We start from the raw sequence: 26,845 nt of genomic DNA, 5'->3' as shown, positions 1-26,845 counted from the left end.
GGAGAGAGCACAAGACTAAAGTCGAGGGGGGGGCTGAAAGAGAGAGAGAGAGATTATGAGAGAGAGAGCTGCATGTGATGAGGGGGAGAAGGAGGTGCATAATAAAGCCCCTTCATGATGAGAGGCCCAGTCATTTCTGTACTCTGCCTCTCTCTAGCCTCCCTCTGCAGTGGAGTGTTTCTGCCATGTCTGCATCCTTTCTCTCCTCCAGGCTGCTCCTGCTGGGCCTGACTGTTGCCCGAGCAACAACATGTGGACGCACCCGACGGCCCGGCTGCATTTTTAGGAACACTAGAGGAGTGAGCTCAGGCCAAGCACTCAGGTACGAAGGCACATATGCTTCTGCGGATTGATGTAAAAGTGTGTTACTGCAGTTGATTTTGTGAACATCACTGTGAAATGGCTGTTACTTTACTAAAACCTCTGTTGTCACAGTTTTTGAAGTTCTTGAAGTAGGTCTTGGTGGATTTTGAGGTATGTTTTGGGTCATTGTCCTGTTGTAGAAGCCAGACACTTTTCAGCTTGAATTTCTTCCCTGTAAAATTGTAGCAGAATCCATGCTTCCATTTACCTGTGCAATGTCTCCTGTACCTCTGGCTGCCACACAAACCTAAAGCATAATAGATCCACTCCTGCTTGAGAGGTGACAATCAAATGCTGCTCCTTTTCTCCAAATATGCTTTGTTGAATGCGGGCAAAAAGTTCCTTTTATACTTCGTCAGTCCACAGCACTTGTTTCCATAATGCCTCTGCTGTGTCTTGATGTTGTTTTGCATACTGAAGACGTTGGCGTTCGTGATGAGGTCACAGGTGAGGTTTCCTTCTGAAGGCTCTTCCATGCAGATCATGATTTTGTAAGCAAATCTGCACAGGACAACTGTGCACAACTCCTAACCTCCCTGCAGGTCCTTTGCTGTCATATGGGGGTTTTGCTTTGTCTTTCTGGCCAGCATACAAGCAGCTCTATTCAGGAGTTTTCTTGATCTTACAGATCTTGCTTTGACTTCCATAGTTTCCCTTTATGACATTTCGGGCAGTGTCAATTGTGAAATTGTGCTTTGATATTGTTTTATAGTTAACATTAAAACTATTATCATAGCAGAATACTCAGAAAGATGCACAAATGCAGCAAATTGTTTTGCTTTTACGCCTAAAAAGTAAGTAACCAGGTTAACTTGAAATGTTCAACATTCCGAACTTTATATAGTTAACAAACATAAAGCAAATTATTCTTCTGTTAATATTACAAATTCATTTAACTCAAAATTTCAAGTTAACTCGATTACTTTTTAAGTTCAAAAGCTACTTCATGCAGTACACTTCCTACTCACCTCTGAAAAAGAGATGATTATATTTTTTAAACAAGTTTATAAAAAGATATGATCATTTTCTTTGTATAGACAAAGGCTCAGTTTTCTCCTCACACTGAAAGAAAGACTTCAAAATGTGAAAGTTGGATTAGGCTAAGGTTCTTAATGCAGCTTATGGCCTACTTTCCCAGCACTGCAGCCCCCCCAAACCCCCCCGCAACAGCTCAACAAGCAACACAGCAGGTGGTTCACACAAACACACAAAGACTTTTTTTTTTTACACAATGTCAGGATGTTATGTCAGATTATATGTCTGTAAATACCTATATGTGACAATAATACTTTGCATATGAGTTATGTACACAGTACTCAAACTCAAAGAGCGCCCTTCATTTATTTAATTTTTAAACTGGCCATTAAGCACAAGTCATTCATTTTTCAGGAGATATTTCCAGGGAGATTAGAGATTCTGAGAAATGCTGCTGGTATTCTCAGAATAATGGACTGACCACCCCAGAATCCAGGCCTTAACACTGCTGAATGGGTTTGTGGTTATTTGGATTGTGAGAAGCAGAAAATACGGCCAGTTTCTAAGACTGAACTTTGGAGGTGTGGAAAAATATCCATGCAGATTTCTTTAAAAAAACCTAACGCGAGTCTCCTGAAAAGAACGAAATTTGCAACGGTATTGTGTGTTTATTTTAAATATATGTTTTAAGCTTTTTTTCTGACTCTGAAACATGAATAATTTGTACTTAATGGCTGTTCTGACTGGAAATGAAATAAAGGTCTAGTCGCCAGCAAAACAAGCACATGTTGTGTTTTAGATGCTGGTACGCTAGTCAACCAGCAGGAGCATGTTGGGTGACCTGCTAAACCAGCATTAGACTAGCATAAACTTGCATAAACCCTAAAAAATGATGGCAGATAAAACTGTTTATAAGCCTTACAAAGTACTATAAAATGCCTAACATTTGATTTGCTGGGCTTTAAATGACAAACTACAATTTGGCCTCTAGCTAGATGGTTCTCAGGGCTGTACTAAGCCATTCTGTGCTGGTGCTGACTTGTGAGTCCGGTTGCGGTTTCTTTTTCCATCTGCTGTGCTGCTAAATCAGAACCAGGACTTACTGAAGAAAACTACACGAAATAGTGGTTAACTACTAACATTCTGTTACCCACACGCGCAACGTCCACCGCAACACACTATAGATTCTGGCTGTCACTCCAACACCTGTCACTTTAGCATGCTTTTTCTGTCAATTCAACACCAGACATTTGAATTTGTGATCTCAGATATGAGGCTTTAAAGATGTATTTTTAAAGTGTCGGTTCACTGGAACTGAGCCTGTACTGCAGTGGAAGGCAAGCTCGCTTAAAACACTACATAACTATTTCCACTTTCTGTCACTCCAACACCAATCAGTCAACTTTGCTCTTGCTGAAATAAGTTATCGTGCATACTTGTGATAGCAGAGCAACAGTTAGTCAAGGTGAACCTGTATCAGGGTCATTTTTGGTTCTCACTAGCTAAGTTAGCTAGGAGAGAGGAGCCAGCTAGCATTAGCTTAGTTAACATGCTGCAGATCCAAACACCACAGAACCGGTTTAATTTCGGCTTCCTGTCCCTCTAACACAATAGCGCTTCCTCAGAATTTGAGTCATTATCATCTAAACTTGCGTCAGTGAAGGTTTTGTCAGTCAGAATCGAACCAGTTCTGTGGTGAGCAGAGCTGTTATCGTGTTAGCTGAGCTAATGCTAACCAGCTACTCTCCCTCACTGTTTAACATTAAAAATTGATGTTAGGTTGAAGCTTTGAGTGTATTTAACATGGTGAATTTAAATGTATTTTATTTGGCGTCTGTGTGAGCGGACTGAACTTATTTGTTTGTTTTGGGGTTTGAAATAAAACAATAAACATAGAACCAACCAGTGAGCCTGTTTTTTGTAAATGTTCCATGCTGAGCCGTGTCCGTATGGAAATGCCACTGGAACAGTTGTCCTCTGTCCTCACAACTGTTCGGCAGTGGGAAAGAGGCCTCAGTTAGCCGAGGACTCACCTTTGATCTAGCTTCATCTCTCATTTAATGTTTTGATACTGCAGTCGTTGGACTGATCACTGGTGGGGACGAGACTGACACTGGAGACACTGGAGGTGGCTGAGCTGGTGGCCTGGTGTCATAACAACAATCTTTCCTTGAATGCAGACAAGACCAATGAAATGATTGTTGATCCAAGGAGGAAGCGGGAGCTGCACACACCCCTGTTCATTGGTGAGACAGAGGTGGAGACGGTGAAAACCTTCAAATATCTCGGCATCCACATCAGTGAGGATCTCACCTGGTCTCACAACACACACCTCGTCATCAGGAAGTCCCAGCAGCGACTGAACTTTCTGAGAAGACTGAGGAAATTTGCCATGCCAGCCAAAATTCTCAGCACCTTCTACAGGTGTACGATCGAGAGTGTTCTCACCAGCTCCATCACGGTCTGGTATGGAAACTGCACTGCTCAGGACAGGAAGGCTTTCCAGCGTGTCATCAAAACTGCCCAGTCCATCTCAGGAGCAGCCTTCCCCTCACTACAGGACATTTATCACGCCAGGGTCATCAGGAGGGCACAAAACATCATCAGGGACAGTACACACCCCCAGCACACTCTTCACACGCCTACCTTCAGGCAGATGCTACAGGAGTGTGAAGTCCAGGACTACAAGACTGACCAACAGCTTCTATTCACAGGCCATCAGGCTGGTGAACACCTCACTCACTACCTCTTCGAACTTCCCATTCTGAACTGGTTTAACCTCACACTCAATAACAGCACCTTACCTACACTGTACTGCTGCTGTCAGAACACTAATGTTTACATCCATTACTGCACAGAACAATATTGTTTACTGTTTAGTTCTGTTACTTGATGCACTTTATGAACAGCTACACTACATACTTGCACATACGCAAGTGTATCTTTAATTTTATTTCAACTTTGCACATACTGTACATTTTTACTTTTACTTTTTACTACTGTTTTTAGAGTTATTCTTATATTTTCTTCTTTTTGTATTCTCTTAAGATTATATTTGGCAAATGGAGAAACAGCAAAGTGAGAATTTCATTGTATAGTGTAACTGCCTGTTCTGCTGTGCATATCACAGTAACACGCTTGAGTCTTGAATCTTAATGAATTAATTATACAGGGTTATTATTGACTTTTATCTCTGGGATCTTCTCAAACTAATTTTGCATGCTGAGAAAATCCGTAACAAACACCACCTTCAGCATCGCATCGTGGAGGCTTGTGACAGCATTTCTCTAGAGATTCTCATGCAGGTTCACAACTATTGGATCCTGCGCCTTCAGCTCTGTGTTCAGCACCAGGGACAGCACATTGTTGCAACTTTCTGTGTTGATAACTTCTGAACAAGAGATATTGCAAATCTGATTGCGGCAATCAATTCCTGAGACAATTCTGGTCTTCTCTGATCTGCTACATCACCACCTTCCCATTAGAAGAACTTGCCCTTGATCCAATATGACGGCTTTCAAGATGGCGGCCACGTTCCGGACAAAGCCTAAAAGATGGGCCCCCTCACCCGTTTCTTGCTGGGGTATTCAGATCTGTCATTTTCCCTTTCGTTTCTGAAATAAAACGGTGTACTGTGACTTTTGACTAACCTGTATAGAAGCCTTTTTTGTATTTCTTCCACTGAAGTCCATTTGCGTATCAAAAACAAAAACAGTCATAATTCATTTTCATTTCCCAACTCAAGTTGTTTTTGTTACTGTCCCTTTAATACTGCTATGTCAATAACCACAGTCCATGCTGGCTGCCCTGTATTGTGTCTCAATCATAAAGTAGTCCTGGCTTAAACACTCTATGGCTTCAGTGTGAAAGGGCAGGGCTTAAGGCTACTATAGGCTCAATAGGTGGATATGTAGTTTTTGTGACATCACAAAAACTTGAAATTCAGAATGCTGTTTTTTTGCAGCTTACTTTCCATTTTTCCCATTTCTGGTGGGATATTTGAATAGTGATGAGTAAAAGTGATCTCTGCAAAGAAAGCGTGGCTAACAGCCTGAACAATTCTGCTTAAAGCACTTCTTTGATCCCTCTTTTCTTTCTCTTGTTGCAGGGCAGAGGAGAGGGCAACCATTCACTTCATAAATCGTGAAGGAAAGAGAATCTCAGTCAACACTTTAACTGGAGTTTCGCTGCTTGACGTTGTTGTCAACAAAAATTTAGACTTTGAAGGATTTGGTAAGTTATTTGTAGTTGGGAATCAATAGTGGTTATCAGGACATATCAATATGCTTCTTTTTACATTTGTTCACTGAAACCTGCTCAGTTTAGCCTTCATAACTGTTGATATGTTTACAGTACTGGGCAAAAGTTTTAAGCATCTAAACAAATTTTTAAGCAATTGAACTCAGCAGTGAGTTTATCACAATATACATTAGAATAAAGTCATATTCATAATTCAAATAAACATAAAAAAAAAAAAGTAACAAGAATTTCTTGGGTCCATATTTTTCCTTGACACACACACACACATTTCCTTTTTAACTACATATAATACTGGGCTTCCTCGAGGAGAGGTTTGGAAATGGTTAAACATCAAACACACTAACATCCAGAAAATCACTATTTATTATTTGTGTGTATATATATATATATATATATATATATATATATATATAAAAATCGCTGTCAGGGGAAGGGGAAAAACTCAGGGGAAGGACAATCCCACTGTTTTTGGACCATTTCTATTGGTTCTTCCATTATGCAAACATAGGTAAAAGGCAAGAAACATTTTGAAATTGTTTTTAAATTAAGCAAAAAGAGAGACGCATGGTTTTGTTCAGACGGTCACAATATACAGCAGTACTTTAGGTGTATGTATGCATGGATTCATTATATGAAAATGATTAGCATATTCCACAGTCACTCACTGCATCTCAACCTGGGAAAATGACACCAGGCAAAACTCCTACAGTTAACAATGAACTAATTTGGTCAGGAATTCTTAGAATTTCTTTGTTCTGATGATTGCTAGCAGATATACTAAATCCCTTTTTAAGGAGAACTAATCTGGCTTTCAGGCATATGTATGGATATGTGTGTGTGTGTATACAATATTATCACTAAACTATTTAGACTTTACACTGACCACACACACACACACACACACACACACACACACACACACACACACACACACACACACACACACATACATACATATATATATATATATATACACACACACACTCACACTGCATTGCATCACCCAATAATGACCAACCTCCAACCAACTTCTAAGACTGAACTTTCGAGATGTAGAAAAATATTCCTGCAGATTTCTTTGAAAAACTGAAAAACCGCTGCATGACCTTGGCCACCGAATTTTACAGCCATGCTCCCCATTCATACCTGGAACCATGTAACTCTGGTTAAGGGACGATGACACAATTGGGCACAATTTGGACATATTCACTGTGAGGTGGACTCACTTGTGTTGGCAGCTATTCAGATATTAATGGCTGTGTGTTGTTGTTTTCAGAGGAGAGTAAATCTGTACTGCTATACAAGCTAAACACTGACTACTTTAAGCTACATCCAGGTTTCATTTCTATAGTGTTGTCCCATATCAAGTATACAGTATACTTGACACCAGTATACAGAACCAGTATGTTTTCCAAGTAATTTTCAAATTATGTCAAATTTGTATGTCAAATATGTAATTTGATCAGAGGTGTGCAAACTTTTACACGTATGCATGAAACCCTTGTATTTAAACAATTTATAAAAACATGTTATTTGTGTTCACAGGTGCATGTGAGGGAACGTTAGCCTGCTCTACATGCCACCTGATCTTCGAAGAGAAGGTCTATAATAAACTAATTGCTGATACCTCCATATCTGATGAGGAGATGGACATGCTGGACTTGGCCTATGGACTGACACCCACGTGAGTGATAGCCAGTCATTTTTGACCTACTGTCCACCGTTACATTACAGCTTCAGACCTGGATGGAGCTTAGATGGCTGGTCTTTGGTGTGTGTTTCAGGTCTCGGCTGGGCTGCCAGGTGTGTGTGAGTAAAATTCTGGACGGGATGGTCGTGTGTGTGCCTAAGGCAGTGACTGATGCTAGGAAGACCAATGACAAAGACTCTGCCCCTTGAAGCCCTGTCCCCTCTGTGTTAGACCACACCTCCAATTTGGACCCTTTTCATGTTTGTACCAAAACATATTGACCACCCTTGTTCTGCACAGACATAAAGAGCTCAGCAGATGTGAACTGTCTGAACTTTGACGTTGTCATCAACATGAAAAGTGGCTAAAGCTTCTTTGTTATACTGTTAAAATAGTACAACATAGAAATAAGTAGAGCTCTATGAGGACTGGAATTTAGTGGAAGATAAAAGGCACTGTAATATATATGTTGCTCAAAATGAATAAATAAACATGTAACTATGTTCTATAAATCCACAAACTACAAATATTGACTTTAAATGTAACAAATTTGAATGAAATGAAATCAAATGTTGTTTAACAGCTGTTTTGTCTCTGAAGTACCTAACCTGTTTTTTGTTTACATTACATTTGCATACTGCCAATACATGTGTAATGCAATTAAATTACTGATATGTGATTTTAAAATATGAGATCATGACACAAAATTCTGAAATTCATGAAAAATTCATGAACATTTGAAATTCAGAAAGTTGTGCAATTCTGAATTTTTGCATGCATTTGAGATCTTAATATTAAAACTGCCAGTTTGAAGTGTTTTAAAAGATCTGTACATTTTCTTTATGGATTGTTTTTTAAAAGGCTCACTAATAACCAGGATAAGTGCAATTTGTTTTGTCAATTTTCTAAGTGACAATAATAACTAACACTTCCACTACAGGGACAAAACTTAATCTGACATTGTGTAAACTTCAGTGCACATTTGCCGAATTTAACACATAAAACATTTACTTATATTATAATAATATTTGTAAGAATATATTTATATATAAAATACTAAATATAAATTAAATATAAAATGCTATGCAAAAATTCTAAGCACCTATGAAAAATTTGATTAGATTAGAAAAGCAATTTATTTGGGCAATAAGTGTTTATTTGAAAAACACAATATTACAAGAAATACAACAAATATACAAATACAAGTAGTGATTTTATGTATATCATTGGGTTTTTACTGTTTATGTTTATCAGCATTTATTATAATGTCATATAGTTTTTTTTACAAACAAAAACACACTTAATCCCATGACTTAATACCATGGTTTTAAAAAGTGCTCATGCCTAATACAAATGGGGTCTACTGTGGACAAACCCAGGATTGCAGCACTTTCACTGATGTCTATTTTTGTTAGACCTTTCAAATCATTGCCTTTAGAGTGAGTGTAGAGGTATAGCATTAATATTAAGGTACTGCATGGATAGGATATTATGCTGTTAAAAAAGACACCTAAATAAAAATAAAGTGGGCCTTCATAAAAAGGACGTTTGGACTGTGCTGTTATATGTACATGTGCATGTTCACTGACAACAGTTTCCAGCTTTTACATGCAGCTGTTGATTTCAGATGAGGTCTGAAATTTCAGCAGTGCTATAAAATTCAGTTATTTTTTATTAAGCCAAATCTTAGAAACATGTAAATACACTGTGCATAAAATACAGAGAATGAAGTTAAAAGTGAATGTATTTTAATGGTCAGACAAGGTAAACAACAGTTATTCACAAAACAGAGTTCATTTACTCTCAGTTAACCTCTTTTTGCTGTGTTTAACATATTGGGGGGGGGGACAATATATATATAAAAGGTGCCATAACTTCTGCAAATACAATTTTTTGTATTTTGCAAATCATCAAAACATACAACCAGGGTCACCAAAACCTTTGGACACCACTGTATGAATACAGTACTGTACACATGTTTTAGGCGCTTGAGAAAATTTGATCAAACTTATGGAAATTCAGTCTTTTTTTATTAAGCTAAGAAATACATAAATACAATACGAGGCCCACTATGAGCATTAAGTTACAAAACATATGGTTTCCATGGTCAGACAATATATGAACAAAATAGAATACTTATATTATCCATTAACATAAGTCTGACTTACAGAAAGTACTGAGCAATATATAACTGTACTATATAAAGCTGTATAATAGAAAGCACATTACAAGGAAATGTCTTTCAACAAGTGTGTGATTACTAGACATGGGCGTGGTTATTCAAATATGAGGCTATTCAAGCTCGTATTGTAATTTGTTTACTTAATCTGATATTTGTATGATTAGTTTATATAATATTATATAATATAAATAAATGAAATATATTTGTTGGATAATCTTCAAATAAGTTTTTGACTGTAGAGAATGTCAGGACACAAGCAAGTACGGGTACAGTATGGATCACTTCTTGTCCTGGCGTCATGCAACAAATGAGTCCTAAACTTTTTGTGTTTTCATTCTTTCTTTATATTAATTTCAGTTTTGGGATCTTAGACTACTATTGAATTAAAAATGCACAGTATTCAAATAGCAAAAATTGTCATGATGCAAATTTCTAGTGCTGTCTTTAAACATAGGACTCCTCTGGTTGGAGTCCATGCTCCAGGTCTTCACCCCATTGACCACAGTACAGTCCACCACTGCACTGGTCCAGGTCTTCCAAACCCCTGACCACTCCCAGTCCATTAGAGGCTGGCTTTATGAAAGAGTTCTGGGCATTCTGCCTGGTGGAATGATGGGAGCCAAGTCCTTTGGACCTGCCTGAGAGAGGGCCAGGAAGAGTGGGTACTGTGTCCTGAGATAGAAGCCTGGACCTCTGCAATGTCAGCCTGCAGCTCTGTCCAAAAAACACACTCTGAGGTAGGAAAACCTCGTTGTCTGCCCAAGGGTCCAGATTTGCAATGGCTTTGTCTGACCGTGGGTGAGCCTCAGAGCAGCTGGTGCTAAGAGTTGGGCGATTTGAGGGACTCTGGGGTTCCACTATTGGGCAGGGTGCTGGACCCCTGTAGAAAAGGCTCTTTTCTTCATGGAAGAGCTGCATAGATGACGTTTGTGGGAGGGGACTATTTTTCAGCATTTGTGCTGGAGGACTTCTGTTAAGGTACAATAACGCCTCCTGGTAAGATGGAGGTTTGCTGGCCCTGCAAGAAAGATGCTTGACACATGATCCCCCATGGATCTGAAAGCTGCCTGGTTCTTGTGATGGATACCCTTCTGTCAAGGTAACTGGATGTAAACAATTGTGGTTCTTCTGCAAAGGTACTTCAGATTGGAACTTCAGTGAAGAACCTTGGGGACCAAGAGCGCCACAGTGTTCATCACTTTGAGAGAAAACACTGTCTGATGAAATTTCCATTGAGCTCACAGATGAGGAAGAACTTGCAGAGGATGACAAACTGGATCCAGTGTTGCTCAATCGCAAGTTTTGTCGCCCATGTTGGCTGACTCTGCCCCCTCTGCATGTTAGCTTCAGGTTTCGTAAGCCGTGTTCCAGGAACACGTTGTCTTTACCATCCTCAACCCTCATTTCTTCTTGCATGGCACTGCTATCAAGGCTTGCCTTACGTACTTCCAGGCTCAAGGGGGCATGGCCCACCAAGGCCGGCTCAGAACAGCGACGCAATTTCTGAGGCCGAAGTTGACGTACAGTAGGTGTAAAGGTCTTGATTCGAGCAAGTGGTAGGGAGGAGTCAGGTTCAACGTCAAGCTCTGATTGGTCAAGATCACAGTCACTCAGAGAGATTAGCGAATCTTGGCTCAGCATGTTGAGGCGGATCGAGGGAAGATCCTCAGGTTCAGCATTCAGCTCATTCTCCAGACTGTCATAACAGGAGTCTGAAAAATGCCGCAAAGAACCTGCTAGAGACGATGGAAAAAATGGTTATGGCATGGTAACTTCAATGTAATTTGTCAGGGTTCATTTCACTTCCATTCACCAATTATGCTGCTACATTTAATCTCATTAAACTGGTCCTGACTGGTGCAAAAGGCTCCTTTGTGGTGAACGTCTTTAGCTACATAGTAGCTATCATATCAGTTTAAAAGGTTAAAAGTTATAAAAGTATAAATGTTTAGAATCACTTGTATTAATAACTGCTATATGATAATAAAATACAGTATAGAATGAAATGTAAACTAGGCACCAAAACAAAAATTCATGTTTATTTATAGCTGCACAACCATATAGTCTTCATCACTGTATTTGCACTTCTTAATGCACCACAGTTTTCAATAGGAGACAGGAAGACAGAGTGTTTCTTGCCATTGTCAGGCGGAAATAAGCATGGACTTCCCTGAAAAAGATGGCATCTAAAAAGCAGCATCTGTTGCTCCAAAATGTGTATATATCTTTCATTGTTTCACAGTTTTGCAAGTAACCTACACCACAGACACCAATACCTCCCCACACCATGTCAGACCCTGGCGTTTGAATTTTATGCTGGTAAGAATCTGGACGGTCTTTTACATACGTGGACCAGAGAACGCTATCTATCATTTTCATAAATACACATTTCTACAGCATCTGTGCACTTCAGATGAGCTCGAACCCAGAGAAGTTGGCAGCATTTTTGGACATGCTTGCAATTGTGGATGTGGATGAACAGTGTTTGTATTTGTGAGCCCAATCTTAGGGGTGGAAAGTCATGGGCATTCAGTAGTGCTTTTGGTCTTACTTTATTACACACAGAGATTTTTCTTTTGACGATTGAACGCACCATAAAATTAAAAATCCTTGCAAAACTTCTCAAGAAAAATTGTTCTTAAGCAGTCGGAGCCTCAATCCATTCTTGCTTTCCAGTCTTTCCAAGCTGGTCCTTCAATCCCAAAGCATGACTGCATCACCTATTTTATTCATTTTTCTGAATATTTAACAACATTCTTAGTTCTTTTTGGGACGCGTTGCAAACATCAATATTAGAATGCATATATACTCACAAAAATGGCAGTGCCTATGAACAGTGTGAGCAATTTTTGCCTTGTTTCTTCGATTTTTTTCCTTAAACTGAAGTCTTTGTGTCCAATGTTATACTTTCCAGATGTTCTTTACTGTGTAAGCCCTCATATGAAAGCACATAGCTATAGAGGTAAGCATAGCTTTATGCTATAAGCTCTTTAGTTTTAAGATTAGGATTACTTTGCCTTATCTCTTTACTTTACCTCTGTGTTCTTTTTTATTTAAGTCAGATGTCGACCTCGTTCTACTTTCTCTGGTTTCCACTTCTATGACCTCATCAGGACAGCTAGGCATACTAGCTGCACTATGAACTGAAGTATTGTTTGTGAGTTATTGTACTTACCAGATCTGCAGTTCCTCCTGCTGTCCAAAGAAAGGTCAATAAGAGATGTGATGTCCTCCCCAAATACAGAATGGCAGTTGTCAATCAAGAAGCGAACAAGGTCGCAAACCTGTTGGTAGTTCAGAGGCTCATAAAAACCACAAGATCTTTAATGCAATGGTTTTCAAACTGATATCTAGGCTGTGTTTTATAAAGATTTTATAAAAATTTTATAAAGATCTTTTTTTTTCCCGGTAATATGAGCAACGCATTAACTTGTGAGTAATCAAATAATGAGGATTAATCAGATTTCTGCTTTGCAACCAGTCAATAAACTCACAGAAGAAGGTGTGATGTAAACATAATGTAAAACTCAAACTTTATGCCGTGGCTTCTGTTTTAAAACAAGCCACTTCACCTGAGAATATGAACATACATCATCTAGAAGATGAAGAATAATTAAATCCTTCATTTCGTCAAGCATGCCATCTGTTTTCACACATGTGCAGACTAAGAAATCTGAAAGAAATCTGAGTAAGGTACACATGTACTGAGAAATCTAATTATTTATAATATATAATTATAATCTAAAATCCAGCCTCTTTATCAGATTTCTTAATCAGATTTCTAGACCTAACGCCGATCTAAGAAATCAGAGCATGCTCTTCACATGAGTACTTGAATAATCAGATAACTGCAGAAATCCAATTATGAGTGCTTGTAAACACACCTTGTTTTGCAATAGTTCTGAGAAAATGTTTTGGTCTAAAACCCCAGACAACATGGATTTAAATTTAAAATGTTGTATATAATTAACACATACAATATATTACAACTGAATAATAGATATATGCTCCAAATATTCCACTCTGGCTATGTATGCTTATGTAGCTGACATAACACTAAGCTAAAGTATTATTTTATTCCTATGGAGAAGTCAGTTTATAGGATCCTGCAAACAGGTGGCTAATGCAGGTAGGAAGCAGCGTCTAGCTACACTATAAACAACGGCGTAATAAACCTTCACAACAAGCAACGTTAACAAATTTGGAAACGCTTAAATAACAGACTTGCTGGGAGTTTTGTCTGGGACAGCTGGAGAGCAGTTACTTCAAGCGAGGGAGAAGAACGCGAGTAGCTGACGTACATATACATCTGATTGGTACTACTAGCAGATCTGATGTCACCTGCACCAAATTTAGCCCCACACAGCTCAAAGTGAACTGAAGAAAAGCAAAAACCTCTCTTGGATTTTTATTTTTAAAAAGTCATTCATTCAGTGCCAGTTCATTAGGAAAACATCACAAAAACTACAGACAATAGTTAGAACAAAACTGTGAAAATGAGAAAATGGCAGTTGCTGTGTGTCCAAAAGAAAAGAAAAAAAAAAAAACTTTGAGCCAACATGTGAAAGAACACAAGGACATCAGGTCACTGGCCACTTTTGATATAAAATAAAATGGCTATTTCAGCGTAATGTCTAATAAGACATTATAACTCCCAACCACCACTGTAAAAAAAATCAGAGCAAGTAAAGAAATCAGAGCTCAAGTAAAGAAATCTGAGCTCATAAATAAAGAAATTAGAGCTCGTAAGTAAAGAAATTAGAGCTCGTTAAATAAAGAAATCACAGCTCAAGTAAAGAAATCTGAGCTCATAAATTAAGAAATTAGAGCTCGTAAATAAAGAAATCAGAGCTCGTAAGTAAAGAAATTAGCGCTCGTAAGTAAAGAAATTAGCGCTCATAAGTAAAGAAATCAGAGCTCATAAATAAAGAAATCAGAGCTCGTAAGTAAAGAAATCAGAGCTCGTAAGTAAAGAAATTAGCGCTCATAAGTAAAGAAATCTGAGCTCATAAATTAAGAAATTAGAGCTCGTAAATAAAGAAATCAGAGCTCGTAAGTAAAGAAATTAGCGCTCGTAAGTAAAGAAATTAGCCCTCATAAGTAAAGAAATCAGAGCTCATAAATAAAGAAATTAGAGCTCGTAAGTAAAGAAATTAGCGCTCGTAAGTAAAGAAATCAGAGCTCATAAATAAAGAAATCAGAGCTCCTAAGTAAAGAAATTAGCGCTCGTAAGTAAAGAAATTAGCGCTCGTAAGTAAAGAAATTAGCGCTCTTAAGTAAAGAAATCAGAGCTCATAAATAAAGAAATCAGAGCTCGTAAGTAAAGAAATTAGCGCTCGTAAGTAAAGAAATTAGCGCTCGTAAGTAAAGAAATTAGCTCTCGTAAGTAAAGAAATCAGAGCTCATAAGTAAAGAAATCAGAGCTCGTAAGTAAAGAAATTAGCGCTCGTAAGTAAAGAAATCAGAGCTTTTAAGTTTCTCTATAATGCATCACTTCACTTCAAACCTCTCTGAATGACTTTCATTACATCTCAGTGATTGAAATAAACAGGATTTTGAAAAAAAAAAAAAAAACTTCCTGCCATTAATAACAAATTCTCAAGACTGCGCAGGTCTACCTTCTTGGTGTCCTCTTGCAGAGTGAGCGAAGAGTTACTCCACAGCAGACTCGGGGCGATGCACACGGCCAGGTTAGAGGAGTTCATCTGGTTGTGGTCGGCATGGCTCTGGACGTAGTGAAGCATTGCTATCACGTGTTTCAGCAACAGACAGTGCTCCTTAGGTAAGAGCTGGATCAGCCTGAGAACAGAGACATGATCAGGCTTTATAGCGCAAACCCAGCCAAATTACAGTGGAGTGAAAAGACTTGAGCTCCCTTAAAACAATAAAATCTGAATTTGGAAGGCGGTCCTGGATACAGAGAGCAATGGCGAACTGTGAGTGTTAGAGCCAGTCACAAATGATCAAAAACTACCTCTATGACAAAGCTAATTTCTGTTAGTGTCCCTATGGGATTTCAGTACTTTGTTAGTACTAAGATAATGGATGTACAGCTAAAGCCTGCGATTTATAGGCTCACCCTGTACAAAAATGCTCAGTCCAACTGACCTGCTGTGACATGGGTGCTCACAATGCATGTTAAACGCTGTCTCTACAGACAGCTCTGTCTATGACAGAGCAAAAACGCTGAGAAACTGAGCTACAACAGCTCTGCTAACTTGCACCACACTGTGCACTGAAACTACAACCAGGTGTTGATGAACATGGCAGTCTTGCTACAGCCTATTTCACAAAGATGACTTTAAAAATCATTCTATTAGCCCCTTAAATGGCTATGGCCCACCGGCAGGCCCAAAGTTCTATAACCTAAGAATAGCTGTAGTGCTTCTTTTGTAGATAGTTTTGTGTGCTGCCTTGGTTATTTTCTCTTAGGGAGTTTTTCCTTGCCACTGGCTCGCTCACTGCGGGCTCAGACCCAGATTTTTTCCGTAAAGCTGCTTTGTAACAACACCTGTTGTAAAAAGCGCAATATAAACAAACTTTGACTTGACGTGACTTCTTGACCAGGGCTCACCTGTAAAAGAGATTTTTAATCTCAGTGTGATTACTAGGGATGCACCGAATATTCGGCAACCAAAATTAGCCAAAAATAAGTGAAAAGACCTAATAATTTATACTGAACAAATGACGCAATTTTTCTAGCTCCTGGCCATAGACAGAACCAGAGTAGAACGCCAGGGTTAGTGCCAACTGCTCTAGGCTAAAACCCAGTTTAATGCGTTATTTTTACAAGCGAGTCACACCGGAGCAGTGTGTTGAAGTTTCCAGCTCCATCTCTCTCTCTCTCTCACTCACTCTCTCTCTCTCTCTCTTTTCTTTTTCTCTTTTTTCACTTTTACTGGGGCTGGGGCAATTTTTTTCCCCCTGCTAATTTATTTAAGTCATTGTGCTTTGTTAGTATGTCTGCTGCGATGTTAAAAAATGTTCAGTGTTCAATAAATATTTTTACATTGCAGTTTAGTAATTGATTTTTCTTTCAAAACCAAGTCAAAAATACGTTTAGCCTATTTAATTTATGCGATGGTGAAAAAAGTGGCAAAATTCATGAAAATTAATTAGCGAAAAACTGTGATCGGTATTCTGTACAAATGTTTCATTTTATTTAGTTTCGGTCAAAAATGTTCATTTCAGTGCATCCCTGGTGATTAGCCTGTTAAATAAAGATATAATAAAAAAATTAAATTAAATGAAAAACATCTGTAGCCGGGAGTCCGAGACAGCACAATTGCCCTCACTCTCTGTTTGGGTAGGACGGCCGTCCTTCTCCTCTCATCACTCCGCCATGTCTGCCAGCACAGTGTGTGTTAGCTGATGTAACAGAACTAGCATTCACCTCAGTCCGAGCTCATTCAGACAGTTAATCGGGTATCACTTCCCTCCTCGCACTGCACAGCAAATGACTGCTGATCTTGAAATGACTGCTGAAGTTGAAATTCAGCCCAATGCTAAAATTCAGTCGGCTCTGACCAAATTTGGCCTAAAAATGACCCAAAATTGTTTAGTGTAAGCCTGGCTTAACAGATCTGGACAGATAGAGAGACACCCTCCCCTAAAGCTAGACTGTAATCCAAACATTGGGCAAACTTTACTGTAAATTATACAGCAAATGTCTTGACTAATACCCTAAAAGGCCCATATTCTACAATTCCCTAATATATAATTTACTTAGATACTTAGAGCTCACCTCTGCACTTCTTGCACGCTGCTCTCGTTTCCTCTTTCTGCATTGCACTCCACTGCTCTGAGCCACTGGTCATAGAGATCTTCACACAACAGACTAGCTGGAATATTACGCAGGAACTCCTAGTAATCAAACACACACTGAGTTAAGTATCAGACTATTACTGGAGAATCTGGCAGGTTTCATCACTCAACATGGCCAAGAACTGCCTGCTTTGACAAGAAGATCTGCCTGATAGTCAAACCACTAATCACAAACTACTGTTTTGGTGTGACTGTGAAAATAGTTCTACAACAAAAACACATCCATGTGAAACAAAGTGAGAAATGCCTGCCAGCAAAGATATGGGGATAACTCGTTTACTAGATACTAAGTGCTTCAAACGAAATATGTGAATAGCTTTTAAAAACAGGATACAAAAGCACTACGTACTTTAAAAACAGCCGCAGTTACAAATACAGATTCTTCGTTGAGGCAGTGGTGGTAGGTACCGGAGTCCAGTTTCATTCTTAATTCCCGGCAGGCCTTCACCCCGGCAGAGCGGCGGAATATTCCACAAGTCGCAGCACCCTCAATACTCAAACACAGCAGCATGTCCTGGAATACAGCCACAGTTTATTACTAATGAGATATGCAGAGGGTGGGCGATATGGTAAAAAGTGTAACATCATGATATATGGAGACATTCTGATGATACATCACATGCACACTACTGTGCAAAAGTCAGAAAGTAGCTTCACTCGTTTAATTTCCAATCATAATGGCTCAGATTAGATACAAGATAATCCACTTGCACAAGGTAGGAGAAAGTCCAAGGAAAATGAGTGAAAAAAACCCCCCAGGAATTTCTAAAACTGAAGTTCAAAAACCCCTAACAACCATTCAAGACCTGGTAGACACCAAAACTGTCAGATCAACAGCACTTAAAGCTTTCATCTCTGAGAGAGAGGAGAAAATCAAGCTGCTTCAGATCTGAAAACATCCACAGGAGTTTCTGTCCATCCTTCCACTGTGAGAAGACCACTCAGTGCTGTGGGTCTGAAAGGACGTGTAGCTGCTCAAGAAGAACCTCGCTGAGAAAAGGAGACGGACACATCAAACAAAGGAGCTGAACAATGGACTGACCACCCCAGAGTCCACTGAATGTGCTTGGAACTACTCGGATTGTGAGAATCAAAAAATACAGTCAACTTCTAAGACTGAACTTCGGAAATGTAATGGAAAAATAGCCCTGTAGATTTTTTGGAAAACTGAAAAAGAATGGAAGCTGTAATAAAGATGAAGAGTGGACACAATAAATGCTGAAAATTTTAATATTTTATTTAGTTACTGCTTCTTTGTAGTTTCTGTTAAATACCCAACAATTGTCCACTTCATTAAGTACACCTCACTGTCCATTTGATCAGCTCCACTTACTGTATTGCTGCACTTTGTAGTTCTACAGTTACAGACTGTAGTCCATCTGTTTCTCTGATACTCTGTTACCCTGTTCTTCAGTGGTCAGGACCCCCATGGACCCTCACAGAGCAGGTACTATTTGGGTGGTGGATCTTTCTCAGCAGTGCAGTAACACTGACGTGGTGGTGTGTTAGTGTGTGTTGTGCTGGTCTGAGTGGATCAAACACCTTTTAACACCTCAGTGTCTCTGCGGGACTGAGAATAGTCTACCAACCAAAAATATCCAGCCAACGGCGTCCTGTGGGCAGCATCCTCTGACCAACACAAACTGTGCAGCGTCAGATGAGCTATTGTCTCTAATAAATAAAAACAAGTAATGAACTGATGTTGTATTTATGTTGTTCCTCACCTTGATGGGTGGAGGAAGGGTGTTGTCAACGATTACATCACTGAGTGGCTGTCCAAACAGACAGCCAGCAGTGAAGTCAGGAGATGTTGATGATTGTAGGTGGCTGTCCAGGTCTGTGGTGGAGCTCCGTCTGAATGGCCAAGTAAACAATGGCACCTTTCTCTTAATCCTGGGTTCATCTGAAAGAAGGAAAAGAGAGAGAGAGATCAAGCCGTAAAGAGAATGAGGAGCAGTCACACACATTACCTTTACTTATATATAATAATATATAATCATATAATAACATTTGTTATTTTAAATATAATAATGACTTACAAAAAGAAAACTAGAAACCGAATGTAATTCAAATGAACTGAATTGAATTAAGTGACCCTTATTAGTCCCACAACGGGGAAATTTAACCTCCGCATTTAACCTCTCCATCAAGTGAAACACGTGAGCACACTTGCCTGGAGCGGTAGGCAGCCTTATTCGCAGCGCCCAGTGAGCAGTTGGGGGTTAGGTGTCTTGCTCAAGGGCACCTCAATCATGTACTGTTAGCTCTGGGGCTCGAACCGGCGACCTTCCGGTCGTAGGCCCAGTTCCCTAACCTCCAGCCCACAACTGGCCCCAATTCAATAGTTCAGGTACTTTTTTCAGGAACAACAAAAAGTTTAATGATATTAAATGAAGATAAATGAGATTAAATGATAAATAATAGCTATTATTTATAATTTATTAATAAAGAGCTATTTAATGAGCTATCATCTGCCTAGGAGCCACTCGTGTCTATTTTTATAACATTTTGGTCAATTTAGTCAATTGTTTTACATTATATATATATATAAAACGTAAAACAATTGACTAAATTGACCAAAATATATATATACACACATACATACATACACTGTATATACTGTGTGTGTATATATATATATATATATATATATATATATATATATAAAATATAAAATGAGTGTGTGTGTGTGGGTGTGTTTTTTTCCTCAAGAACTAATTAAAAAACTTACAAAGATGGTGGTGAATGAGGCCCATTGACTCAAAACTTTCGAATGCTAGTTTATGCACTGTGGCTATGACTGGTTAACTTGTCCTGGTCATTTTGAAAGTTAAAAAAGATGGAAGAGGAATGGACACTGTTAGAATAAGTCATATTTTGTGGCGTCACCTGATACTGTGCGGTTGCAGTTCACTCTACAAGGCCTAAGGATGAACTGACAGCGTGTATCATCAGACAGCAGCGCCACCTGGTGGTGAGGAAGCATCTCTCCATCTTGCTGCAGCGCCAGTATGTGGTTCATCTTTATACTGTACGGGAACTCATGACCTGAAGGGGTAAAATTTCAATTGTCTTGCACAAATTTCCACAAATATTTTATATGAACCTTACAACGAGCTTTAGCTAGTGTTATATATACTGAAATAGAGCTCTATGAATTTTATATTCCACTGAATGTCATTAATTACACTCATTACACTATTTATATTGAATTATATTGAATATTTGGTGGAGTATAACTTGCAGTGACTTTGTCATCCTCACCAATCAGAGGGTACGGAGCCTCATCCTTACTGGAGCTCACCCACAGCTGAAAGTCCTTCACAGTTCCCTGAATGTGGACACATAAGATGAAATCATAAACATTTTTATGTCGTTTTTGTAGGGTTTATGTGTCAAAAGTTATTGTTACGTGATCATTTTCCAACCTTTCTTTATCCTTTATAATTAAACAGCCTGGCTTTTTGCTACAGTGCCTTTAAATACATGTAAATAACCGCTGTTCTTGTAATTGGCTGCATTCAGAAAGCAGTCTGGCCTGAAACACTTCTTATAACTTCAATGTGAATGAGCAGCTAAACATGTCACTGTCACAGGCTGAGCAGGCAGAAATGTAAATCTGTTGATGTTTGTGACATCACAAAAGCAGTTCATTTTGAAACGCAGCTCTTTAAAGAAACACTAGGCCGGCCTAGGTTTTAAACCCCCCTTCTGATGATTTTATATATATATATATATATATATATATATATATATATATATATATATACATACATATATGAATAACTTGTACTTAACAGCAGTTCTGAGTGGAAATTAAATAAATGAGAGGTAGTCTCTGACTTTTGCACAGTACCATAGTACGTCAAACCCTTTTTCTAAAAAAAATTTGGGAAAATTCAGCTTCCAGTGAGACACTCACCGGCAATCCAAACTGCTGTAGCGCTGCGTTGATAACGTCAGAGGTGCAGTCTGTATTTCTGACAGAGAGAGCTTTTGCCTAACAATTAGAAAAGTACATTTACACACTCATATCACCTGTACAGACACACTGTATTCAGAAAAATGCACATAAAACATAAAATCTCTGCCTTACGTAGGCACAATTCCCAGCATCCTTCACATATATCTTGAGTGGGATGACTTTGGGGTCATCATGCTCTTTCTCCTCTTGTATACAGCTGGATTGAGGGAGCAAATGTGAGAAAATGAGTAGAAAGAAAAAGAGAACTTGGTTTCTTTCTATGTTTCTATGGTTTCTTTGGACAGTCTATGTCCAAATGAATCCAGACAGTCCTTCTAAAAGTACATAAAGATGCACCTATTGCTGACACATGAACTTAAGGTCACCTTGCCCAATGCCCGGTGTCAGCTAGAGGGGTTTAAAGCCCCCAGTATTCTGTGGTGAAGCAATGGAACCATGTTCTCTGTAGTGATGGAGCTCAATCTTAGATGGAGTGAGCCAAAGCTGATCATCCAAAATCAAGCCCCGACCTCACGAAAGCTCTTGAGGCTGCCATCAAAACCTCACAGCAATGTTCCAACACTTAGTATAAAGCCTTCCCAGAAGAGTAGAGGCTGTTACTGCAGCAAGGCAGAACAAACTCCCTATTAATCCCCTTCATTCCAGAAGAAACGTTGGATGAGCAGGTGTCTACAAACTTCTGGACAAATAGGGTTGGTTTCCTGAACATGGTTCAAGCTTAGTCTTGGACTAAGCTGCAGTGTCAATAGTGATTCACCATTTTAGGTTAATCTGAGTCTGACTAACTGGCCCATAGTGCGGTATGAGATTTCATTACCTTTCAAGTAGGGAGAACCACCTCTCTTTCTGGGATGCCGTGCTAGAGAGAAAGGAAATATAGAAACCCCATAAATACATATTTGCCCCATTATTAGTGCAGTTATGGGTTACACTTTATTTGGACAGCCAACTGTAGATGCTTTGTAGATGCTTAAACGGAAATTCTACTGAGATTTTTTTTTTCTGTATGATTTGATCATTGAGACATGAACAAAATCATTCAGAGTGGTTTGATGTTAAATGCTTCATTGTAGAGGAACAACGTAGTGGTGGTGATGGGAACCAGACATCTGAAGCGTCCACTGCCTCTAAAAGTTCTTTCAGATGAGTTGTCACATGAAGTAGTTATGACTACACCACCTGCTGCCATGGTTTTATGATAGTTTTGAGAAGGTTTTGGTCTAAAATATATTTTTAAGCTCATGCAGGGTGTCGTAAGCAGAGTAGTATCCAATGAAAACATTTTTTTCTCTGATTTACCAGTATTTAATCATTATCAACACTGGTCATTCAGGATAGTAAATAAAATGGATATATTTGAGTTGTGGACATACATTTCTTTATACAGTCTCACAGAAAACCACTCTAAATGACCTCAGTGACTGAATTCTGCAGTGATATTTTAGTATAGTGTAGTAGGTACCAACACTGCCCTCTACACTGTAGACTGGGGTTCAATCCCTGCCTTGGGAAGCACCCTACACTATACCAATAAGAGTCCTTGGGCAAGACTCCTAACACTATCTTCACCTACCTGTGTAAAAAATGATCAAATTATAAGTCGCTCTGGATGAAAGTGTCTGCCAAATGCTGTAAATGTAAATGTATTTCAGAAAATCGTGGAATTCCCCTTCAACTTGTCTTTTAACTTAATCAATTTCACCTTTATTTTACCCAACACTCACTCTTACTCAACTCTTAACCTCCATACAGAACCGAATCTTAACCATACCCTTGTTGTTAATCCTTATCCTAACACTATTAATAATCACCAGATTGGACACCAATCACAGATGGACTGGTAACCTATCCAGGGTGTATCCTGCCTTCTGTCTAATGACTGCTGGGATGGGCTCCAGTTCCCCCAGTGACCCAGAAGGATAAGTGGTTTAGAAGGAGTGTGTGTGTGTGTGTGTGTGTGTGTGTGTTTATAGAGTACGGGGCCATCCAAATGTAGTGGGACCCAGTCGTGTCAGTATTAAAGGGAACGGGAACGTCTTCTGCTTAATCTGAATTTTCCTCACGTTTTTATTACATAGCATGCAAACTTTGTCAAAGTTTCTAAGCATGCTGTTTACTCCTCAGTCCACACTGTCCATATACGGAAACTAAGCTTGTTCTGAAATCACTGTACTTGTGATGTCACAAACATAACTGCCAAAGACTGGTTAATTTTAAAGAGCGGTGTTATAAACTGAATTATATTTTGGTACATAAACCCAAACAAACATTATAAGTGGACCTTACACACAAGAAAAATGTAGGAAATGGGCCCTTTAATACAATTATTAATATTATCAAACCTTTAATCCACCACCATCTGTCATATGACACATATGTCATGTGAACACATACCTGAAAGTAGCCACACAGTTGTATGTGGGCCAGCCGATGACAAAGCTCGTGTCTGGACTGGTGGTGCTCTCGCACACCTCGTCCAGGCAGCTGGCCGTCCACATCTCACATACACGCACACACGCCTTCTGCTTGACCTGAGAACAGGACCTGAGAGAACACAGGAACAGTATCAAACACACACACACACACGCATAAGAACAATATGACAGTGTCTATCCAGAGCATACAAGACGTTCAGCATAAACACAACAGTACTGTACAGAAATATTAACACAATGGTAATGAGCCTGAGGCTACTACTGAGAAAAAGGCCACAAGTGTGTTTACATGCCTCAAGAATCTGATTATGATCATGTTTCTGCAGTTATCTGATTATTCAAATGGTCGTGTAAACAGCATACTCTGAAACTCTGATCTAGAAATCTGATAAAAAGAGTTGGATTTTAGCTCAGTAATCAGATTTATTAGTGCAGGTGAGCTCTTACCCTGATTTCTTTCAGATTTCTCAGGGCTGTGAGCTCTTACTCTGATTTCTTTCAGATTTCTCAGCGCTGTGAGCTCTTACTCTGATTTCTTTCAGATTTCTCAGCGCTGTGAGCTCTTACTCTGATTTCTTTCAGATTTCTCAGGGCTGTGAGCTCTTACTCTGATTTCTTTCAGATTTCTCAGCGCTGTGAGCTCTTACTCTGATTTCTTTCAGATTTCTCAGTGCTGTGAACTCTTACTCTGATTTCTTTCAGATTTCTCAGCGCTGTGAACTCTTACTCTGATTTCTTTCAGATTTCTCAGCGCTGTGAGCTCTTACTCTGATTTCTTTCAGATTTCTCAGCGCTGTGAACTCTTACTCTGATTTCTTTCAGATTTCTCAGGGCTGTGAGCTCTTACTCTGATTTCTTTCAGATTTCTCAGCGCTGTGAGCTCTTACTCTGATTTCTTTCAGATTTCTCAGCACTGTGAGCTCTTACTCTGATTTCTTTCAGATTTCCCAGCGCTGTGAGCTCTTACTCTGATTTCTTTCAGATTTCTCAGCACTGTGAACTCTTACTCTGATTTCTTTCAGATTTCTCAGCACTGTGAGCTCTTACTCTGATTTCTTTCAGATTTCTCAGCGCTGTGAGCTCTTACTCTGATTTCTTTCAGATTTCTCAGGGCTGTGAGCTCTTACTCTGATTTCTTTCAGATTTCTCAGCACTGTGAGCTCTTACTCTGATTTCTTTCAGATTTCCCAGCGCTGTGAGCTCTTACTCTGATTTCTTTCAGATTTCTCAGCACTGTGAACTCTTACTCTGATTTCTTTCAGATTTCTCAGCACTGTGAGCTCTTACTCTGATTTCTTTCAGATTTCTCAGCGCTGTGAGCTCTTACTCTGATTTCTTTCAGATTTCTCAGCGCTGTGAACTGTTACTCTGATTTCTTTCAGATTTCTCAGCGCTGTGAGCTCTTACTCTGATTTCTTTCAGATTTCTCAGGGCTGTGAACTCTTACTCTGATTTCTTTCAGATTTCTCAGCACTGTGAGCTCTTACTCTGATTTCTTTCACATTTCTCAGGGCTGTGAGCTCTTACTCTGATTTCTTTCACATTTCTCAGCGCTGTGAGCTCTTACTCTGATTTCTTTCAGATTTCTCAGTGCTGTGAGCTCTTACTCTGATTTCTTTCAGATTTCTCAGCGCTGTGAACTCTTACTCTGATTTCTTTCAGATTTCTCAGGGCTGTGAACTCTTACTCTGATTTCTTTCAGATTTCTCAGGGCTGTGAACTCTTACTCTGATTTCTTTCAGATTTCTCAGCGCTGTGAGCTCTTACTCTGATTTCTTTCAGATTTCTCAGGGCTGTGAGCTCTTACTCTGATTTCTTTCACATTTCTCAGCGCTGTGAGCTCTTACTCTGATTTCTTTCAGATTTCTCAGTGCTGTGAGCTCTTACTCTGATTTCTTTCAGATTTCTCAGCGCTGTGAACTCTTACTCTGATTTCTTTCAGATTTCTCAGGGCTGTGAACTCTTACTCTGATTTCTTTCAGATTTCTCAGCGCTGTGAGCTCTTACTCTGATTTCTTTCACATTTCTCAGCGCTGTGAGCTCTTACTCTGATTTCTTTCAGATTTCTCAGCGCTGTGAACTCTTACTCTGATTTCTTTCAGATTTCTCAGGGCTGTGAACTCTTACTCTGATTTCTTTCAGATTTCTCAGGGCTGTGAGCTCTTACTCTGATTTCTTTCACATTTCTCAGCGCTGTGAGCTCTTACTCTGATTTCTTTCAGATTTCTCAGTGCTGTGAGCTCTTACTCTGATTTCTTTCAGATTTCTCAGCGCTGTGAACTCTTACTCTGATTTCTTTCAGATTTCTCAGGGCTGTGAACTCTTACTCTGATTTCTTTCAGATTTCTCAGGGCTGTGAACTCTTACTCTGATTTCTTTCAGATTTCTCAGCGCTGTGAGCTCTTACTCTGATTTCTTTCAGATTTCTCAGCGCTGTGAGCTCTTACTCTGATTTCTTTCTGATTTCTCAGTGCTGTGAGCTCTTACTCTGATTTCTTTCTGATTTCTCAGTGCTGTGAGCTCTTACTCTGATTTCTTTCAGATTTCTTAATCTGTGCATGTGTGAAAACAGATGGCAGTACTGGAAATAAGTGAGCAGCACTGGTGTGAAATGCAGCAAGGCACTTTTGGATTGACACTGAAACCAACTACATTTTCGACAAAATGAAGGCTCTTCTAGATAATGTATGTTCATATTTTCAGATAAAGCGGTGCAATGTTTTTAAAAAAAGCCACTGCATATACATAGTAATATAAAGTTTATCGTTATCACAAGAAAACCTTATATCTCCAAAATGGTAACTTTACCAGAGAAGGAAAAAACTTACTTTACTTTTAACGTAAGCCAATGGAACCAGAATTTTTTCCAAGTCATTTTGGGCTGATTCGTTTAGTCAATTCATCATGTAAAGTGCCACAGGTATTTTCAAATTATGTCAGAAACTTAAAAACGTCAAAAATGGAGATATGAGGTTTTCTTCCAACAGCAGCGTTATGTGTAAGGAATGAAGAGAGCCTGGAAAATGGCAATATAAAAATAAATTATGAATTATGATTTTGGTACAAACAAATTTTATAAGCAGACTAAATCTGGGCTCATTAAAATAAAGTTGTCATCTTTTGCCCTACTG

At 39.1% G+C, this 26,845-nt stretch overlaps 2 protein-coding genes across 4 annotated transcripts in view; one reads left to right on the top strand and one right to left on the bottom strand.

The window, feature by feature from the left end:
• Positions 1-139: 139 nt before the first annotated feature.
• On the top strand, positions 140-8,136 carry fdx1 (ferredoxin 1). Its single transcript, XM_017702969.2, has 4 exons — positions 140-322; positions 5,447-5,571; positions 7,144-7,282; positions 7,383-8,136. Exons 1-4 carry the CDS (start codon positions 186-188, stop codon positions 7,495-7,497), a joined length of 516 nt encoding a protein of 171 aa, XP_017558458.1. The 5' UTR covers positions 140-185; the 3' UTR covers positions 7,498-8,136.
• Positions 8,137-8,693: 557 nt separating this feature from the next.
• The window catches only part of arhgap20 (Rho GTPase activating protein 20), a 21,413-nt gene continuing 3,261 nt past the window's right edge, over positions 8,694-26,845 (bottom strand). For 2 of the 3 annotated variants that reach the window (XM_017703002.2, XM_017703004.2), the window contains exons 4-15: positions 23,674-23,823; positions 22,097-22,138; positions 21,391-21,475; positions 21,217-21,294; positions 20,559-20,625; positions 20,184-20,342; positions 19,019-19,197; positions 17,644-17,808; positions 17,215-17,333; positions 15,089-15,269; positions 12,646-12,754; positions 8,694-11,206 (exon numbers count right to left, since the gene is read on the bottom strand). In XM_017703002.2, the coding sequence (XP_017558491.1) occupies positions 9,915-11,206; positions 12,646-12,754; positions 15,089-15,269; positions 17,215-17,333; positions 17,644-17,808; positions 19,019-19,197; positions 20,184-20,342; positions 20,559-20,625; positions 21,217-21,294; positions 21,391-21,475; positions 22,097-22,138; positions 23,674-23,823 (2,626 nt within the window). In that variant the 3' untranslated portion in view covers positions 8,694-9,914. The remainder of the gene's footprint in view (positions 11,207-12,645; positions 12,755-15,088; positions 15,270-17,214; positions 17,334-17,643; positions 17,809-19,018; positions 19,198-20,183; positions 20,343-20,558; positions 20,626-21,216; positions 21,295-21,390; positions 21,476-22,096; positions 22,139-23,673; positions 23,824-26,845) is intronic. The other variant, XM_017703003.2, reaches the window with a different exon arrangement.

The sequence above is a fragment of the Pygocentrus nattereri genome, chromosome 6, assembly GCF_015220715.1.
Source record: "Pygocentrus nattereri isolate fPygNat1 chromosome 6, fPygNat1.pri, whole genome shotgun sequence".
Taxonomy (NCBI): Eukaryota; Metazoa; Chordata; class Actinopteri; order Characiformes; family Serrasalmidae; genus Pygocentrus; species Pygocentrus nattereri.
Note: the sequence above shows the minus strand (reverse complement) of the source record. Positions and strands in the feature narration are given on the sequence as shown.